Source organism: Chiloscyllium punctatum, chromosome 9 (genome assembly GCF_047496795.1).
Source record: "Chiloscyllium punctatum isolate Juve2018m chromosome 9, sChiPun1.3, whole genome shotgun sequence".
Classification (NCBI taxonomy): domain Eukaryota; kingdom Metazoa; phylum Chordata; class Chondrichthyes; order Orectolobiformes; family Hemiscylliidae; genus Chiloscyllium; species Chiloscyllium punctatum.
In genome coordinates this window covers 9,215,734-9,237,951 of record NC_092747.1, presented here as the reverse complement: position 1 = coordinate 9,237,951, position 22,218 = coordinate 9,215,734, and the positions used below count along the sequence as shown (strand labels likewise).

The 22,218-nt window shown below is 40.6% G+C and overlaps 1 protein-coding gene across 1 annotated transcript in view; it reads right to left on the bottom strand.

The window, feature by feature from the left end:
- The window catches only part of acer3 (alkaline ceramidase 3), a 202,090-nt gene that overhangs the window by 103,501 nt on the left and 76,371 nt on the right, over window positions 1-22,218 (bottom strand). The window contains exons 3-4 of the mRNA XM_072576842.1: window positions 16,472-16,524; window positions 7,372-7,424 (exon numbers count right to left, since the gene is read on the bottom strand). Coding sequence (XP_072432943.1) covers window positions 7,372-7,424; window positions 16,472-16,524 — 106 coding nt within the window. The remainder of the gene's footprint in view (window positions 1-7,371; window positions 7,425-16,471; window positions 16,525-22,218) is intronic.

Sequence of the window (22,218 nt, the reverse complement as noted above, 5' to 3'; positions counted from 1 at the left end):
GATACAAGGATTGATGACCAAAGGTAGAGTTAAAAAGGTATGATTTAAGGATGACCTCAATTGAGGAAAGTGAAGTAGAAGGATGGGACATTTTGTAGAGGGAATGCCAGAACTTAGGACTCAGTTTGAGATATGACTGCTAATGGTCAAGTGTTTGAAATGGGGAATCCTTAACAGACCAGAAATAGATCAGAGTGTTCTGGGAGATTATAAGATTGGAGGAAATTTCAGATTAGATGAGGTAGGGTAAGGTCACAGAGGAAATTGAAATCAAGAATAAACTAAATGTTATGATCCCAGCTGCTGTTAATGCTGGAGAAATCAGATTCCAGAGCAAAACCGGTTTGATAGATCATAAGGTTAACTTTTGCAGTTGGTTACCATGGTGGTTATTCACTTGATAATAAACGAGACTGCAAATGTTCTCTAACAAAAGAATGCAAGTTAATCACACAAAAGAAACACACCTATATATGACAGCTTAGAAAGATCTTCACAAAAAGCAACATTAACTTTTAGCGATTCTCAGCAATACCTATTGCAGATTTTAAATCCTAGAGAAATATCACTCTTATCTCAACTCTTTAATGCCTTACTTAACTAACTCTGTCCAGTTTTCCTTCAGGAACTGCCAGTCCAAATCTTTTCAGTCTGACAATTTCTAACAAACTCTCATAGCTTGGAGATTTTGCTAACTAAAACCCTTCCGAAGTGGAATTTGTTCTTGCTTTTGAACCTGAACCTAAATCAAAAGCAAAACTCGTGGCCCCATAAACTCAGCTGTATAAACATTTCATACATTAGCAACACAGGTATCCTGCTAGGCAACTGATTGAATGACATGCCTTCTTGAAAATTATGTATTTAATTCTCTGTTCCAATTAGCTTCTAGCCTTAAAACAGTTACCTCCATAGAACTGAAATCACACATCTGCTTCTATTTTAAAATTCCAAATTTGCAATATTGCAGTATACTGTAAAACTTTTATCACATAAGAATTAACCATTTTGCTAAAATATGGACTAATAATATTTCACTCCGATAAGGCAGGAAGCAGACAATCTAGTTTTTTTTTCTTTAAAGAATTATATTGTTATCCTGTCTTTATTTTAAAATAAGCTCTTTTCAAACACAAAATTTACAAATTGACTGCTTCCAGAAATTCCCAGCAATTATCAGGCCAGGCACTCTTTGTACAAACATCCCTTCCAGGCCAACACCAAAGACTAGTTGACAAAATGTCTACCTCAGCCAGTTCTGAACACAGGAACCCATGATGACTTGACTTGAAGCCAATGATTCCACAACTATCTGCTATAATACACAATGGATTTTGATGAGGGCACATCATATTCACCTCATTAGCTGAGTGTCTCAACACTAAGCCCCAGTGACATTACTGAAATTGACTTGTTTGGATCACCTTTAATTATACAACTCTGAATTTCTGTTCATCATCTGCTTGTAAATTCAGAAGAGTAAGCAGCTTCAGGCCTTGCTGAACACCTGTTACCAGTCTCAATCTCTCAAGAATCTGATTTCTGGAAAGAAAGCAGAAAGATCCCCTCTAACTTTATTATTGACTATGCAGGTCTCAGAGTCCTGTGCCAGCAATGATTTCTGAAATTCCACAATCACATGTGAGGAACGTCTGAATACCTGTGTATATGTTGCTAATAATTATTGCACCTTCACCAGAAGCTGGACTCCAGCTGGACTTCGAGAACAGATACCTCTGTGTACTGCCAATTGAAGAATCTCAATTGAACTCTGTAACATATTGGATTTAAATCAACTTCTAACTTGTTTCCTTTATCTTTTGTTTCTCCTTACGATGCCCATGTGTAAATGTGTCACGAGCCAATCCCTCCGGGTTTTGAATGCAACAACAAACTCTATTTTGTTATAACCTTAAACAATTTGCTGCAGATCATTTTAACTTTGATTTCACAAACCAAATTTGGGGGAAAACACACCACTGCCTACTTTCAAAAGAGGAATTTTTTTTTTTACAATTCTATTTAATACAAGAGAGGATAATAAGAATGGTCAATTCAATTCTGGTCTGTGACAGCTTTAACTCCAGGCATCAAGCCTTTCCGAGCCAGTTCCCAGCCAGAAAATGTGTTTATTGCCTTTTTATAACAAGCTGCTGTTCAAAAGTTCAATTCTTATGAGATAATGAGAGCCCAGAGACAGTATGTTTCTGTTAGGGTGAAGGATAAGGCTGGTAGGTGTAGGAAATACTGGATGACGAGAGAAGTTGAGGTTCTGGTCAAGAAAAAGAAGGGAGTGTATACCAGGTATAGACAACAGGGATCAAGTGAATCCCGAAAAGAGTAAGGGCAGTGGAAGTTTACTGCAGAGGGAGATCAGGAGGGCAAACAGTGGACATGAGAAAGCTTTGGCAACAAAAGTGTAACTAGGGAGGGAATAGGGACCCTTGAAGACCAGCAAGACTGCCTATGTGCAGAACTGCAGGAGATGGGTGAGATATTAAATGAGTATTTTGCATCAGTGTTCACTATGGTGAAGGATATGGAAGCTAGATAGCTTGGGCAAATAAATAGCGATATTTTGAAAAGTGCTCATATTACAGAGGTGGTGGTGCTGGACATCTTAAAATGCATAAATGGTGAATAAGTCCTCAGGACCTGATCAGCTGTATCCTAGAATTTTGTGAGAAGCGAGTGAAGTGATTGCTAAGCCCCTTGCTGAGATATTTGCATCATCGGTAACCACAGGTGAGGTGCTGGGAACTGGAGGTTGGCTAATGTGCCATTGTTTAAGAAAGCTGATGGGGAAAAGCCAGGGAACTATAGACCAGTGAGCCTAACATTGGTGGTAGGCAAGCTGTTGGAGGGAATTCTGAAAGACAGGATTTATATGTATTTGGAAAGACAAGGACTAATTAGGGATAGTCAACAGGCACTGTGCCTGGGAAATCATGCCTCACTGACTTGATTGAGTTTTTTTGAAGACGTGCCTAAGAGGATTGATGAAGGCAGTGCATTGGACATGGTCTGTGTGGACTTTAGTAAGACATTCAGTAAGGTTCTGCATGGTAGACAGGTTAACAAGGTTAGGTCACAAGAATATAGGGAAAACTAGCCATTTGGATACATAACTGGCTCAAAGATAGGAGATAGGGAGGTGATGGAGGGTTGCCTTTTGGACTGGAGACCTGTGTGCTACAAAGATTGGTGCTGGGTCCACTGCTTTTCCATCATTTATATAAATGATTTGGATGTGAATATGGGAGGTATAGTTAGTCAGATTGTTAGATGACACCAAAGTTGGTGGTGTAGTGGACAGCAAAGAAGGTTACCTCAGAATACAATGGGACCTTGATCAGATGGGCTGAGGAGAGGCACTGCATTTGGTAAGGCAAATGCAGGGGCGTGGGTGGGTTGCGCTTCGGCGGGTTGGTGTGGACTTGTTGGGCCGAAGTAATCTAATCTAACGGTCAACTTCTTCATGCAGAAGGTGGTGAGAGGATGGAATGAGCTGCCAGAGGAAATATTGGAGACTGGTGCAAGTACAGCATTTAAAAGGCATCTGGACATGTATATGATGAGGAAAGATTTAGAGGGATATGAGCCAACCGCTAGAAAATGGGAACATTTAGGATATCTGGTCAGCATGGATGAGTTGGACCAAAGGGTCTATTTCCATGCTGTACATCTATGACTATGACTATGTTATGTTAACTTCCACTTACTGTTGCAATACAAAAAAACAGAAAGAATAAATAGCAATTTTTGCAAGAGTCATGCCAGACTCAAAACATTACCTCTTTCTCTCTCCTCAGATGCTGCCAAACCTGCTGATTTTCTCCAGCTTTTGCAGTGTTCATTTCAGATTTCCAGCATCTGCAGTATTTTGCTTTTCATCAGGTCTATTTTGGCTCTTTCAAATAGTTATCCAATTATCAATACATTCCCAGCTCTTTTCCCAAAGCTTTGTAGTTTCTATTCCACTTCAAATATTAATCCCACACTATTTTGAAAGCTGTTACTGAACCTGCTTCCTGGGACTGACAGTCTCCCATTCACTACATTGAAAACATTCTCATACCCCTTTATCACCAGTTACATCTGCATCGTTTGGTTATTAAATCTCCTGCTAATGGAAATATATTCACCCTGTCAACTTCATCAAAAACTTTCAGACTTGTAAAAAATCTCCATTAAATCTCCCAATACTCAAAACGCAATTCTCATTATGATTCTTAAGACACTCTTAAGACTTTCTATCAGATTCACACAGTAAAGTGGATCCCATAACCAGCTCATGAACGAACAGCCAAATAAGAACAACGAGATAATCAGTTCAAACAGGCAAACGAATCAGGAAGCCTCAATAGGCTAAACAGTTTATTAGTACAGTACTCCTGCTTGTTACCAAATAGTTAATATCAAGTAAAACTGACTCATCAGATATAAAGAATTGCAAATAGTGTACATTTCTTGCCACAGATTGTTTTGTCTCTAAATCAGCACAGCTACTTATATGTCAATATTTAACATATTTACTCATTATAAAGCATTGATAAAAGTTGTAAACATTTTAATGTGAACAAGGACTGCCTGTCACAAGGTACTTAGATGCTACCACAGTACATAGTGCTGCAGTGCTCCTCTTCTACAACTATTTAGTTTGTATTCAAAACAACTACAACAATGTGACTTAAGAACAAAATGCATTCTTGAGTCTGGATTTGTTTCTCAGCTGGTTAAGAGTTACAGCATCTTTTGTTTAACTAGAATTGATCTCAGTCAATAGCATTACTGGAGCAATCTAACAATGAGACATAGACATTGAAGCTGCCAAGAAGGATCACTGAAGAACAAGCTACAAAGTGAAGTCAAGTCGAATCACTGGCAACAATGCATCCATCCCCGATGAGGTCTGACATCAATCATTATGAAGTGTTTCAAGAGGTTCGTCATGGCATACATCAATGCCAGCCTCGCAGATTACTTTGATCATTTATAAATTTGTCTACTGTGGCAAAGGGTCCACAGCTGACACTGTCTCCCTGACTCTACACTGATCCCTGGAAATTTCTAGATAACAAGGATACCTATGGTCAGACTCCTAACTACTGACTTCAGCTCTATCTTCAACACCATAGTTCCAACCAAACATCTCCAAACTCCAAGACCTACGACTCTGCAACCCCCTCTACAACTGGAGACTTGACCTCCTAACCCACGGACCACAATCAGTAGGGTTAGGCAAAAACACCACCTCCACGATAATCCTCAACACCAGTGCTCCACAAAGCTGCATATTCAGCTCCTTACTATACTCCTAATACATTCATGACTATATGACCAAATTCTGCTCTAATTCCATCAACAGTTTTGCTGATGATATTACCGTAGTCGGTTGAATCTTAAAACTGTAAGACATTCCTGATAAAGAGCTTATACTTGAAACGTCGATTCTTCTGCTCCTTGGATGCTGCCTAACTAGCTGTGCTTTTTCAGCACCACTCTTTTTGACTCTGATCTCCAGCATCTGCAGTCCTCACTTTCTCCTAACAACAAGACAAAGTACAGGAAAGAAATAGAGAACTCCGTGGCATCGTGTAAAGACAATCTCTTTTCAATGTCAGTAAAACGAAGGAGTTGGTCATCAACTTCAGGAAGCAGTGTGGAGAATACACCGCTATCTTCAATGGTGCTGAGGGGGAGTTGGTTGACAGCTTCAAGTTCCAAGGAGTAATATCACCAACAATCTATCCTGGTCTATCCATGTCACGCTAAAGTCATGAAAATACACCTACACCTCTATTTCCTCAGAAAGCAAGAAAATTCGGCATGTGCATAAGGACTCTTACCAGTTTTTATGAATGCACCATAGAAGGCACCCTATCTGGATATATCACAGTTTGATATTGTAAATGCTCAGCCCAAGACCACAGGAAATTACAGAGAATTGTGAATACAGCCCAGCCCAGCACACAAAACAGCCTTCCATCCAGTGACTCCATCTATACTTCCTGCTACCTCTGGAAAGCAGCCAACATAAGCAAAGACCACTCCCACCCTGTGTACAATCTCTTCCACCCTCTTCTGTTGGACAGAAGATACAGAAGTTTGAAAACACATACCAACAGATTCATGAACAGCTTTTTCCCCGCTGTTCTCAGACTTTGTAATGGACCTAAAATCATATAACCCTATAATGTGGAAGCAAGTTATTTGGTCCATCAAGTCCATAATGACCCTCTGGAGAGGAGCATCCCACTGAGTCCCACCCCCACACCCTATCCCTGTAACCCTGCACTTCCCATGCTAATCCACCTAACCTACACATCCTTAGATACTATAGGCAATTTAATGGCTAATCCACTAACCTACACATCTTTGGACTGTGGGAGGAAAATGGAGCACCTGGAGGAAACTCACACAAACACATGGATAACGTGCAAACTCCACAAAGACAGTCACCCGAGGGTGGAATTGAATGAGGGTCCCTGGATGCTGAGAGCCAGCAGTGCTAACCATTGAACCACTGTGCTGCCCTCCTATGTTCACATTAATCTTTCTCTGCACCTTCTCTGCAGCTGTAACACTCTAGAGTAAGAATTATACAGAGACATAGGGTTGCACAGCATGGAAACAGAGCCTTTGGTCCATCTCGTCCAATGCCATGAATTCTTGCTTCAAGATCTGTGGGGTGTCTGAGTGTTCTATATTCTGTTCTGATACCCCAACGTACTTATGTATGCTATGATTTACCTCGATAGCACGTAAAAAATTATTTTCATTGTATCTCAATATATGTGACAATAATAAAATCAAATCACTGGACTTGAAATATTAATTCTGCTTTCTTTCCATGGATACTATCAAAGCTGCTGAGTTTCTTCAGTAACTTCTGTTTTTAAGTTTTAAAAAACTTCTACCGTAGTATAACAACCAATTGGTCAATTGGTGGGGTTAGGGTTGTGAAGTATAAATGCTACAGAATTCCTTCCTCCACTGATAGGTTAATTGTAGCCAAAATATAACCTGTGGGGACAGATTTGCTGACAGGCATACACATATATTTTTAGTATTTCACAGCATTATCAAACATACAGCAAAAATGAAAAAGAAAAAGCCTAAGCTAAAAAGTTGTGCAACAGAAGATTCTGAGCATTCCTTTCTGACTTTGATGCAGAAACATATTTTTAATGGGAACAGAAGCAGTTAATAGAACAAAAAAGGGCACAGAGAAGATTAAGTGATAGAATGGGATTATGGTTTAACTAGATTTCATTCTGCAAGTTTGGATGTTTTAGAAATTGAATTATGCAAAGTAAGTCATGAATTATAAACTCTGATGAGAATCCAAAACTACTTTCAAGTACTTACAAGCAGTAGACAAATATACAGCAGCTGTAGATCATGGGAAGTTCATCCAACAACTAGGACAAAAAGTGAAAATAAGAGAATGAATTTTACTGGCAAAGTAAAGTATATCCAATATAATTTGTACATAAATTACATTAGTATAGCTTGAAGGTGTCTACAACATTACTTTAACAATTCCATCATACAGGTTATACTAGCTTAAAGGCACCTGCAGACCAATGGAACCAAATACTTTTTCTAATTAAATTGCATTTCGGTTTTCGCTTTTAAAAAGCCTCATAATTAGCTTCTGAAGATTCCCTAGAACTGCTCGTTGATTTTTTGTGATTGAGCAACTTAAATAGCAAATACAACTTTCCGGTGATCCAAGTGTGCATTCCGGGAGAGGAGCAGAGCTTTGAAGAGTCAAAGCAATTGAAACCCACTATTTTATCCCTTAATTGAGACTCTATCTTTGAAGACCTTGGAAGTTTTTTTTTGAAATATAGCAATAATTTGACACTGTATTTCCACAGTCTAAGAAGCTGGTTTAAAAAAAAACTTGATATTGGAGATTTTGGACTTCATAATACTTCTATAAACAAAATGCTTTTCGCCTGCGGGTTTTATGCTTCAGTCAATCTTTCCATTCAATGCACACAATCTTAGAGGAGAAAGACGGGCATTAAGACCATAATGAGCAGTGTAAGAGTATGAATATCAGAGTTTTTTTCCCCCAGATTGAAAGTTATGCAAAATTAATTGCATAATTACTTCAATTTTATGTTTTTAAAGTTAAACAACTTTAAAAACATAAAATTGATTTAAAGATAGAAAACTTCAGGGAAACTTCCCTTCTCATTTCCTTTCCCCTCAGCCTTGCATCTGTAAAGAATTATGGCAAGTAACAGTTCAAGGATACAACCAAGAACTGCAGATACTGGAATGGTTAAAAGGATGTTTGTTAGGCTGGGGAAAAGTTTGTCATACAGGTTCCCAGGGCTCGTGCTAGAATACCTGATTTTCCATACACATTATTGATCATAGCCTTTGCGTAATTTCAAATTTTGCAGATGACACTAAAGTTGGAAATATCAAAAACAAGTTGGAGGAATGGACGAATAAGAGGCAGATAATGTTCAATGTGGCGAAGTGAGAGATGATGCATTTTGGCAGGAAGATCACTGACAATATAAAACAAGGGTGCAATTCTAAAAGGTTAGCAAAAACAGAGAGATCTGGGTTAGGCTTACTGGCAGGGCAAATTGCGAAAGCAGTTAATACAGCAAACAATATCCTAGGCTTTAATAATAAGGGAATAGCACAAAGGAGTAAGGAGGTTACGTTGACTTCTGTAAAATAAAAGTTTAGCCTCTCAGTAGAAGTACTACGTCAGTTCTGGGTGTCACACTTTCGGAAGGCATTGAATAGAGTGCTGAAGAGGATTACAAGAAAGGATCCAGTGATTAGCAATTTTACTTATGAAAACAGATTGGAGAAGCTAGCACCACTGTCCTTGGAGAAGCAAAGGCTCAGAGGAGATACAGTTGAAATATTCACAATGGTGAGCCATCCAGACAGAGTAAGTGAATAGAAAGAATTCTCACTGCAAGAATCTAGCACAAGAGAGCACAGATTTAAAGCGTTAAAAAAGCATAAGTGATAGAAGGAAAAATATTATCATACAGTATGTGGTTGAGCTCTGAAATGCATGACAGACTGTAACAGAGGCAAGACCTACAAAAGAAATTAGACAGATATTTGAAAAGGAACAATATACATGGTTAGAGGAATGAGACTGGAAGATAAGACTGGGTGAGAAGCGGAGAGAGCCAATACAGACTTGAAATACTAAATAATCTCTTCCTGCACTGTAACCAGTTGGCATGACATCTATAATCAGGAAAATGCTGGAGGCTATTTAAGAAGAAATAGTTCAAAATCACACAACACCAGGTTATAGTCCAACAGGTTTATTTGGAAACAATAGCTTTCAAAACACTGCTTCGTCATCAGGTGGCTGTGAGGAATACGATCATAAGACACAGAATTTATAGCAAAATCACTACAGTGTCTTGGAGATGATACATTAAACAATTTTAGATCAAGTATTTCATCTCTTGGATTGGGACGTGATGGTTTCTGTTCTTTGATGTATAAATCCCAGAACTTCTTTTAAATTACATTCTTAAGAAAGGTCTATCTTTTCTAACAATAGGTGCCATCTCAACACAGACAATGCATTAAGGTGTGAGGTCTACTTGTGTCTCAATGTTGAGTTAGACTGGTTCTATTTCTAAGGTGGGATTTACAGAGTTTTACATGGATTCATTCAGTTTTTGAGTAAAATAAAATGTAATTCTGCAAAAACAAATTCACTCCTTAAATTTATGTGCTCCTGTAAGAGTGGCAGAGTGATTTTCATGTGCACACACACACCCACATGCACAGAATGTGTGGTGTATGTATGTGTGTAAGTTTGGTTGAGTGTGATGGGTTACGTGTTTGTGAGAGGGTGCATGCCTGGATGAGAGAGCAGAGAGTGTATATGCGTGCATATGGGAGGGAGCTTGTCTATGAGAGAGGGTCAGCATAGGTATGTGAATACGTAGGAGCGTGTGTGTGTGAGAGTATATCATGCAGTGGGGTCACCTGTAGTGTGACATGAACCCAAGGTCCCGGTCGAGGCCATCCCCATAGGTACTGAACTTTGCTATCAGCTTCTGCGCAGCCACTCTGCATTGTTGTTTGTCCTGAAGTCTGCCTTGGAGAACAGTCACCTGAAGTTCTAAGGTTGAATGGCCCAGACTGCTGAAGTGTTTCCTGACTGGGAAAAAACACTCCTGTCTGGTGATTGTTGCACGGTGTCCATTCATCCATTGTTGTCGCGTCTGCTCGGTCTCGTCAACGTACCATACCTCAGGGCATCCTTACCTGCAGCATCTGAGATAGACAACATTGGCCGTGTCGCACAAATGCTCGCCATGTACATGGTGGGAGGTATCCTTATGTGTAATGGTGGCATCCGTGTCAATACTCTGCTAACAATGATCTGTTTGCAGCAAACTGCCCAGCCTTTAGGACAACAACACTGTAAAATCCTGTTATGGCAGGTGCTGCAAACGTGTCAGAGTGTCGACACAGATATCATCATTACACGGGCAACTCGCTCAACGTTGTCTATCTCATACTGTTCATAATATTTATAGATGATTTAGAAGAGGAGACAAAGGGGAACATATCCAAGTTTGCTCATGACACTAAATTGAATGGAAAGGCAAACTTTGCAGAGGATGTGGAGGGTCTGCACAGAGATTTAGATAGGTTATGTGAGTGGGCAAAGGCCTGGCAGATGGAGTACAATGCTTAAAAATGTGAGATCATCCACTTTGGAAATAAAAATAGTAGGTCAGAGTATTATTTAAATGGTGAAAGATTGCAAGATGCTGTTGTGCAGAGGGACCTAGGAGTGCTCATATATGAATTGCTAAAAGTTGATTTGCAGGTGCAACAGGTAATCGAGAAGGCAGACGGAATATTGGCTCTTTTTACTAGTGGGATTGAATTTAAGAGCAGGGAGGTTCTGCTGCAATTGTACAAGGTGTTGGTGAGGCCACACCTAGAGTATTTGCGCAGTTCTGGTCCCTTACTTGAGAAAGGATATTCTGGCTTGGAGGTGATGCACCAGGTTGATTCCAGAGGTGAGGAGGATTACCCTATGAGGAGAGGTTGAGTTGCCTGGGACAGTACATGCTAGAATTTAGAAGAACAAGAGGGGATCTTATAGAAACATATAAAATTATGAAAGGGATAGATGAGATAGAGGGAGGCAAGTTGTTTCCGTTGGTGGGTGAGACTACGACGAGGGGATATGGCCTCAAGCTTAGGGGAAGTAGATTTAGATTAGAGATGAGGAGAAAGTTTTTCCCCGGAGAGTAGTAAATCTATGGAATTCTGTGCCCAAGGAAGCAGTAGAGGCAGGTTCATTAAATTTATTCAAGACACAGTTTGATTGGTTTTCGCATGGTAGAGGAATTAAGGTAGGAGGAGCTGAGATCGATTAGTCATGATCTTAATGAATTGTGGAGCAGGCTCGACAGGCCAAATGGCCTATTCCTGTTTCTGTTACTATGTAACAAATGTCTAGTTCTGTGCTGACACCCACATTCAGCTGCTGGTTCAGCTCTTTCAGAGATCCTGATATGGTATTAACTTGGAGGTTAAATTACACGTCACACATTGGTCTAAGTGACAGTTAGCATTCTGGTCATACCTCACTATCCAGTTATTTTTCCCTCATCCCTATTATTTGTAGGGGTGTGGATTTTGCTCACAAAGTTCATCTTTACTGACCAACCTGAGTTGTTGTTTGAGAAGATGGATCAGAAGATCCACCATATTGAATGGCATTGGGCGATGCGACAATGAAGGAACTGAGACATGTCCAAGTTACGATGGTGTTGAACTTTAAAGTGACAGTATTTCCAGGTTCTTCTCATCTCAGTTTAACATGATAAAGGATAACGGGTTAAACTGGAGGGGGAAGACAGTGAAAACTGGAGAAACTTAAAGGGGTAAGTCAAAGCTCAGGAAAGGGTAAAATTGGATAGAGAAGCAGGAAACATCAGAAACACGAGTAGTTCCTTGCATGTAATGCATAACAAATCTTGTTCCCCAAAAGCAGTGCTCCGAAAGCTAGTGCATCCAAACAACCCTGTTCGACTATAACCTGGTTATTGTGTGATTTTTAGCTTTGTACATCCTAGTCCAACATCAGCATCTCCAAATCATAACTATAAGATAGTTAACTAATTGCCTAATTTATTAATGAAGCCCAAATACCAGAGCAAACCGAAATCACTCTGAAGATCAACGATAAACTTTGACTTGGATAATGATACCAATTGTTTACAGTAGCAAGAGGACTGCTGCAATTCTCAGAGGAAGCACTCAAACATGAGGAATTTACAAGCCAACTGGAACAGTGTAAATGCAAGATATTGAGGAAGATACCACAGCCAGGAACACAACCAATGCTTGCAAACACTGTCAGTTATGCAACCTTGATTACGGTAAGTGGGCAAGGAGCAGAGTTGCAGTGGAAACAGGTCATACTCAATCGGTATTGCTCAAACTCAACATATTCATACTTCAAAACTGCAGTGACCAGAAAGAATTGAGGAACAATTCCATTCCCCTTAATTCCCCTACTATACAGGAAGATGGAAGAAAAAAGCAATATCCAAGATACGATTTTGGTTACATCAGCAGAAAAATGATAAAACCTGAAATTCCGAATCTCCTCCTAATCATCAGTAAAGTGACACAAGGGGTCACAACTGCACTAACAAGCAGCACAATGACCTACTCATTGCTAATCAGTTTGGGTCCTGCCAGGGTTATTCAGCTCCTGACCTCATTACAGCCTTGGTTCAAACAGTCAAAAAAGCTGAATTCCAAAGGTGAGAGGAGAGTGCCACTGCCTTTGGCATCAAGGCGACATTTGACTGGGCGTGCCCATGGCAAAGTTAAAACTCCAGTGAGAATAAGGGGCCAAATCTCAACTGGCTGGAGTCATATCTAGCACAAAGGAAGATGGCTATGGCTGTTTGAGATCAGTTATCCCAGTTCCAGGACACCTCTGCAGTACTTCCTCAGGGACTTTCTAATTAACCTGCTCAGAGATGTCATTGTACACCTCTGGCACAACTGGCCCTTGAAACCAGATCTCCTAGCTCAAAGTAGGGACACTGCTACTGCACCACAAGAGCCTTTAAGTTTCTGGGATTTTAACTCTCATCTGTATTGCATTAGTTAGAGCTCTGGAATACTAGCCTACCACACACCCTCCCAAAAATACTTCTGAATAATTGATTTTTTTTTAGAAAAGCATGAGACGCCCCCACTGGAACAAGTGGGACGTGAATCCAGGCTTTCTGGCCCATAGGTAAGAACTTTACCATGACACCACAACAGTCCTTCCCATCATAAGGTCAGATGTGGAGTTGCTAGTTGATGATTGCGCAATATTCAGCATCATTTGCAACTTCTCAGACACTGAAGCAGTCCATGTTCAAATGGAGGAACCCTGGACAACATCGGTTTGTACCATGAAGTGCCAAGTACAGCCATGCCAGACAAATGCCAGGCAACAACTATCACCAGACAGAATGTAACCATCGGCTCTTGACAATCAAATGCAGTATAGAATTAACACCTTGGGAGGGTTATCACTGACCAGGAATTGAACTATACAAATACAATGGCGAGTCAGAGACTAGGAATTCTGAAGTAATTAGCTCACCTGATTCACAAAGCCTAGCCACTGTCAAAGAGACGCAAGTCAGGAATGTGATGGAATAATTCCCAATTGCCTGGACAAAAAAGCTCCAACAACACTCAAGGAGCTTGGCACCATTCAAAGCAGCCCATCTTATTGTCACCACATTTACAAGCATCCAGTTCCTCCACCAAATCCACAAGATGCACTGCAGAAATTTATCAAGGCTGTTTAGACAAGACCCTTCAAACACATGACCACCATCATTCAGAAGGACAGTGGCAGTAGATACAAGGGAACACCACCATCTGCAAGTTTCCCTCCAAGTCAGTCACTGTCCTGACTTGAAAATACATCACTGTGCTCTCACAGTCATTGGGTTGAAATCTTGGGTTGAATTCCCTCACTAACAACAGTGTGGGTATCTACACCAAATGAGCTGCAATAGCTCAAGCAAGCATCTCCTTCTTGAGGGCAATCAGGTATCAGCAATAAATGCTGGCCCATCCATTGAAGCTCACATCCCATAAATAAACTATGTTTTAAAAAAATTCATCTATTAAATGTGGGAAAGAACTGGATAAGCACAACCTGTGAAAGCTTGCACCAGCGCACTCCTGAGGAATCAAGAAACACGAAAACTATAATAATATAAAATAGTACATAGAATGCTATTGATGCTTTAAATGTCAGCGGTACAGAATTGCAAGCGTTTCTCTTCCATTTTTACCAAGACAGTTAGATAAAGGCAAAGTCGCCAAAGTCCCATCAGACCAAGGTTGCTCTCTTCTTAGAGGGAAACAAGTGGTAATGGTTTAACCAAAGGGTCACCATGCTCCTGATGAACAGAGAGGATGAAAGGAGAATCCTTCATGATGACCGCAGGCAGTGTGGGAATTGAGCTATTGTAACTGGCATCACTCTGCATTGCAAGTCAGCCAACTGAGCTAACCGACTCCTCCAATTACTTCCCTCTGAGATAACAGTGTTGCACAACGCCTTCTTGAATCACCTCAGTCAACATAGCATAGGTACCCTCACAATGCTATTATTAAGGGAATTCCAAGACTTTGACCCAGCAATGGTGAAAGAATAATAATATGGTTCCAACTCTATGGTGCAAGGTTTGGAAGGGAACTTGCAGATGTTGGTGCTTCCATTTATCTGTTGCCCTTGTCACACTCACACCCTCTCACAGACTTATACATGTTTACACACACACACACACACACACACACACACACACACGTTTGTGGGGTGAATCTATACTTGCAGAATTACATTTTATTTTGCTCAAAAACTGCATGAGTCCATGTAAGATTCTGTAAATTCTTTTTTAGAAATAGAATCAGTCTGAACATTGGAGCACAGACAGTCTCACACAGGACACTTCATACCTACAATGCATTATCTGAGCTGACATGGCATCTAGTGTTAAAGTTTACCTGAGAACTCTTTAAAAAAGAGTTCTGGGATTTCCATTTTTTTTAAGATTCCCTAGTGTGGAGACGAGCCCTTTCGCCCAACAAGTCCACACCGACCCTCCAGAAAGTAACCTACCAAAATCCATTTCCCTCTGACGAATGCACCTAACACTATGGGCAATTTAACATGGCCAAACCACCTAACCCACACATCTTTGAACTGTGGGAGGAAACCAGAGCACTAGAGGAAACTCACGCAGACACAGGGAGAATGTGCAAACTCCACACAAACAGTCCCCAGAGGCTGGAATTCAACCCGGGTCCCTGGCACTGTGAAGCAGCAGTGCCTCACTGAGCCACCGTGCCGCCCCCGAAAGAAAGAACTGAACCCAACATGGTCATCCTAAAAGACGAGACACTTAACAAACAATCCAGGTCTTTTTCAATATATAATTTCAGTTGCATCACACTGTAAACTTTTGCTGTAACTTCTGTGCCTTACAATTTTATACTCCACAACCACCTGACGAAGGAGCAGTGCTCCGAAGGCTAGTGCTTCCAAATAAACAAACCTGTTAGACTATAACCTGGTGTTGTGTGACTTTTAACTTCATATAAAGTGCATTAGGTTAATAGAACAGAGCAAGAATACAATGTTATGGCTGCAGAGAAGGTGCTCAGACAGCAAGGTCAATATTATATTTAAAATTTGGGAGGACCTAATAACAGCAGGGAACCAGCTGTTCTTGAATCTGTTTAAGCTTTTGTATCTTCCACCTGATGGAAGAGGTTGGAACAGATTATAACCGGGGTAGGAAGAGTCTTTGATTATGTTGGCTGCCTTTCCCTGGCAGCAAGAAATATAGATGCAGTCAATAGATGGACATTTGGTTTGCACGATGGACTGGGCTGTGTTCACAACTCTCTGCAGTTTCTTACAGTACTGGACAGAGCAGTTGCCAAGCCATGATGCATCTGCACAGAATGCTTTCAATGGTGCATCTATAAAAATTAGTAAGGGTCTTTCCTGACATACCGAATGTTCTTAGCCTCTTGACGATGCACACGCATTGATGTGCTTTCTTGACCATCTCATTGACATGGGTGGACCAAATTTTAACCCTGCTCTTCTTTCTTATGATTATGAAGTTGAATTATGATGTTAACTGTTGTGAACTTCTGTTTTGTACACCTCCTGTGCAGCCATAACTTTGTTCAATCATATTAGGAACTGTATGCCCTAGTATGCTATGATCTATCTATACTGCACGCAAAACAAAACATTTCACCGTACTTAGGTACATGTGACAATAATAAATCATGTTACATTGTCACACATACCAAGAATATTCAAAATGTAAACAGGTAGCCAAGAAACTGAACCTTTAATGAATGAGATAGCTGCGCAGTTGCTTACCTGCATTTCATATTTCAATGTCATGTGGAAGCACCAGGACCCTATTCCCACAGCTGAAACAATAAAAGGACAAGAATTAAAAGGTTGGGAGATGGGGAGAACATAGGTATAAATGGGCAAAATCTCAGTATCAATTTAATATCAAAGACTGAAAGAACAAAGTAAGTTACTCCACAACTCATGAAATAACTTCACATTAATGCCAGAAAGTTGTGCAATTTAGTAGCTTATGCTTAAGGTTTTAGCCTTTTTCAACATTGCAAAATTTACTGAGATTTTGCCATGTTTCAGTTGAACAAAACAAATTGGATCTTTAAAGCTATGATGTCATCTGTTTATAGTACCAGGCCATCATTGATATCTGTAGAACAGCAGCAGATCATTCAGCCTACATTTTCAAGATTAATCTTTTCATATACACCGATAGAAGAAAATTAAAGATGTACAAAAAAAAAATGAGAATAGATTAAAAGCTGCCTTTTTTGGCACACGTCATATAGATGGCCGCTGACACTAGTTCAGGGACAGTGTTACATAAAAATATATCAATTGCACAGGACCCTCAGGTACTCTACTCTTTATCCTCAAAAAAGTGCAAAACTGCTGCTCAAAATGTTTAGAATCTCAGATTTGAGCATGATTGTGTGAGCTACCAGTTATTTGAATCCACATCTCTGCTCTCTTTCCAAAGATTGTAGAAACATTTTGCATTTTCCCTGAAACACTCAGTTAATTCCCCCCCTGCAGATCTTTATTCACCTGGTTTTAATAACGGCATCTGGCAAAATATCCCAAGAGTTTTTTCCATGAAAAGAATTCTCAAGCTCAAGCTCTCTTACAGCACTAATCCTGAATTTGTGCCAACTGATATTTGGCAGGTTATACCAGGGAGCTTAGTGTCAAGCTGAAAAGCTTATCTAATTGCAACTTTGACTTTTCTTACTCTTTTCTATATATGATCCCACCCGCAACATACACAAGATTTACTGTTTGTTCAGACAGAACACTGCAAAATGCTGAACTGGCACTTTCAACAACTGTGCTTCAGTTAAGCCACATAAGATCCTCTGCAACTCATCACACCCCCTTTCCCCGCACCCCCCCATGTCCAAAACCAATTAAGCAGCCATCCATTAAACCTACTTCCTGTCTAAAATCACAAGAGAGCTATTCTATTGCTAGTAAACTGTTTTAATTAATTCGCTTTCATTTTAATTGTCCATTTAGGTTACATAGCTACATTCAAAACAAGGCTCTATGCTTTGTGTGTTCTTGGCAAATGTGTAAAGGCAAGGCCAGACATTCAAAAGTCAGAATATATTACCATTCACCCTCTTTCCAATATCAGGAACAAAGGTTTTTCACTTACACTTTTTAGTATTTTATCTCACCAACAAGTCTCCAAACAAAGAAACTCAATGTCGCTGGGTTATTGTCTACACGTTATTCGTCACCTCATTGACTCTAACATCCCAGACCATCCCCAACAAAACCCATTCGTTTTTCAATGATTTAATCTCCTCTGTCCAGGTGCCCCAACCATTTGTCAAGGAATTGGCTTGAGGAGCAAAATAAATCAAGTAAAAACCGAAAGAACTACAGATGCTGTAAATCAGAGACAAAAATAGAAATTGCTGAAAAAGCTCAGCAAGTCTGGCAGCATCTGTGGAGAGAAATCAGAGTTAACATTTTAGATCGAGTGACCTTTCCTCAGGACTGATGGTAGCTAGGAAAATGTCAGTTTACATGCAGAAGATAGGATGGGCAGAAGCAGTAAGGAGTAAGTGATAGGTGGGGATAGAGCCCAAAAAGAGAGAGAAGATCAGTTGCACAGACAAAAGAGTGGATAACAATCAGGCCAGGAGGGTGAATAGCTGTTAATGGGGACTATTAGTGGCTAACAATAGGTGGTATGTAATAGCAGCAATAACATGTCTGGCAGCATCTGTGAAAAGAAATCAGAGTTAACGTTTTGGATCCAGTGACCCTTCCTAGCTGCCATCAGTTCTAAGGAAAAGTTTGGTTTATATGTAGAGGATAGGGTGGAGGGAGTGTTCTGAAGGAGGGTCACCGGACCTAAAATGTTAATTCTGATTTCTTTCCACAGATGCTGCCAACTTGCTGAGCTTTTCTAGCAACTTCGGTTTTTGTTTCTGATTTACAGCACCTGCAGTTCTCTCCATTTTATATGATAGAAAATAGAACAGTACAGCACAGAACAGGTCCTTCGCCTCTCACAACGTTGCGCTGACCTGTGAACTAATCTAAGCCTATCCCCCAACACTATTCCATCATCATCCATTTGCTTATCCAAGGATTATTTAAATATTCCTAATGTGGGTGAGTTAACTACATTAGCAGGCAGGGCATTCCATGCCCTTACCACTCTCTTAGTAAAGCACCTGCCTCTGACATCTGTCCTAAATCTATCACCCCTCAATGTGTAGCTATGCCCCCTCATACAAGCTGACGTCATCATCCGAGGAAAAAGACTTAAACTGTCGTCCCTACCTAATCCTCTGATCATCTTGTATGTCTCTGTCAAATCCCCTCTTAGCCTTTTTCTCTCAAATGAGAACAAACCCAAGTCTCTCAGCAGTTCCTCATAAGACCTTCCCTCCAGACCAGGCAACATTCTAGTAAATCTCCTCTGCACCTTTTCCAATGCTTCCACATCCTTCCCGAAATATGGCGACCAGAACTGTACACAATATTCCAAATGCAACCGCACTTGCATTTTGTATAGTTGCAGCATGACATTACGGCTCTGGAACTCTATCCCACTACCAAAAAGTCCTAACACACTGTATGCCTTCTTAACAGCACTATCCACCTGGGTGGCAACTTTCAGGGATCTATGTACATGGACTCGAAGATCCCTCTGCACATCCACACTCCCAAGAATCTTTCCAGTGACCCAGTATTCTGCCTTCCTGTTATTCTTACCAAAGTGAATTACCTCATATTTAGCTGCATTGAACTCCATTTGCTACCTCTCAGCCCAATTCTGCAGTTTATCCAAGTCTGACTGCAATCTGCAACATTCTTCCACACTGTCCACTACTCCACCGACTTTAGTGTCATGTCATCTACAAACTTACTGACCCATCCACCTATGCCTGTGTCTTAGTCATTTACAAAAATGATAAACAGTAGTGGTCCCAAAACAGATCCTTGTGACACACCATTAGTAACCAGACTCCAGGCTGAATATTTTCCACCAACCACCACTCACTGCCTTTTTACGGAAAGCCAGCTCCTAATCCAAACTGCTAAATCACCCTCAATCTCATGCCTCTGCACTTTTTTCCCCAACAGCTTATCATGTGGAACTTATCAAAGGCTTTACTGAAGTCCATGTACATCAGGTCAACTACCCTATCCTCATGCACATACTTGGTCACCTGTTTAAAATACTCAATGAAGTTTGTGAGACATGACTTGCCCTCGACAAAACCATGTTGACTATCTGAAATCAAATTGTTGCTGTTAGATGATTATAAATCCTATCTCTTATAATCCTTTCCAAAACTTTTCCTACCACAGCCTGTAATTACCTGGGTCTGTAATTACCTGTGTCATCCAACCTCTACTTTTCAAGGGCGGCACAGTGGCTCAGTGGTTAGCACTGCTGCCTCTCAGGATCCCAGGTTCAATTCCAGCCTCGGGTGACTGTCTGTGTGGAGTTTGCACATTCTCCTTGTATTTGCGTGGGTTTCCTCTGGGTACTCCAGTTTCCTCCCACAGTCCAAAGATGTGCAAATCAGGTGAATTGGCCATACTAAATTGTCCATAGTGTTAGGTGCATTACTCAGAGGGAAATGGGTCTGGGTGAGTTACCCTTCGGAGGGTCAGTGTGAACTGCTTGGGCCGAAGGGCCTGTTTCTACACTGTAGGGAATCTAATCTCTCCTGCCCTTCTTGAACAAGGGCACAATTGCAATCCTCCAGTGATCTGGTACTAAACCTGTAGACAATGACGACTCAAAAATCAAGGCCAAAGGCTCCAATATCTCCTCTCTAGCTTTCCCAGAGAATCCTCGGATAAATCCCATCTGACCCAGGGGACTTCTCGAATTGATAACACCTCTTCCTTACTATCTTCGGTCCTTGCCAGTCTAATGTCCTGTCTCTCATTCTTCTCCTCTACAATATTCTCCTTTTCCTGAGTGAAAACAGATGCGAAATATTCATTTAGCACCTTTCCTATCTCCACAGGGTCCACACACAACTTCCCACTTCTGTCTTTGACAGACCCTATTCCTACCCTAGTCATCCTTTTATTCCTCACATACCTATAGAAAGCTTTAGGGTTCTCCTTTATTCTACCTATTAATCTGAACCATCTCATCTCAACTTCACATAAGCCTCCTTCTTCTGCTTAACAAGAGATGCAATTTCTTTAGTAAACCATGGTTCCTTTACCTTATCACTTCCTCCTTGCCTGACAGGGACAGACCTATCAAGGACATGCAATATCTGTTCCTTAAACAGCTCCACATTTCGATTGTCCCACTCCCCTGCATTTTGCTGCCCCATTCTATGCCACCTAAGTCTTGCCTAATCACATTATAATTGCCCTTCCCCATCTATAACTCTTGCCCTGTAGCATGCACCTATCCCTTTCCATTGCAAAGCTAAACGTAATTGAATTATGGTCACTCTCTCCAAAGTGCTCACCTACCACTAAAGCAAACACCTGGCCTGGTTCATTTCCAAGCACCAGAGCCAGTGTGGCCTCCCCTCGTCAGCCCTTCGACAAACTGTGTCAGGAAACTCTACTGCACATATTGGACAAAAACTGATCCATCTGACTTACTAGAGTTATAGCATTTCCAGTCAATGTTGGGGAAGTTAAAGACCCCCATAATGACCACTCTGTTCCTTTCTGCGGAGGCCTATAATAACTCCCAGCATTGTGACCTCTCCTCTCCTGTTTCTAACTTCAGCCCATACCACCTCAGTAGACGAGCCCTTGTCTACTGTATGATAGCAAGGCCTGATGGAGAGGTTGGGGTAAGGACATAGGAGAACTCAAGCACTAAAGTTATTGAACTCGACATTGAGTCCAGAGCTAGGCTAAATAATTACTTTCCTGATTAAATGCAAAAAGTCAACACTATGAACATCTTTCAGGTAAACTCCTACTAGCAGAATAGATGCCACTTACTGCTCCATAATCTACGCTTAAAAATAAGAAATGAAGTATCAGAAAGACAAATTAAAGCTGGAAAGAAAGACATATTTTTGGTCAAGTAGTTTGGAAATTTTTCAAATATGTTAAAGGTTTAAGAATAGAAAGGAAAAGCCTGTTCCCATTGGTTAATAATTTCATCGGTTTCAAGCATCATGGCCCAATTATCACTCAAGGAATGGTGGGAAACCAGAAGAATTATTTTTCACGGAGGTTTAACTACAGTAGAAATAATAACTTACATTCTTTCTTAAAACTGCATTCAACTCCATATGAAATGTTATGAATATATGGAATGGATAAGCAAATAAGAACAGTTAGCAGCACAAGCACCATGGCCGATTGGTTACTTCATGCTGTAAGGTTTCAGATTTCAGGTATGAAAACATCCAACATTTTCACAATTTCAGGATTTTAACTGTATGCATGATGTGTACCTAATCCGAAGTAAATGGGAAACTGTTAATGTATTTCTCTACAGAGGGAGTACATCAAGTGCAGACTTCCATGAGGCATGTCCGACCAGCAAAGCCAATTCAGTGACGTCTGTCAGC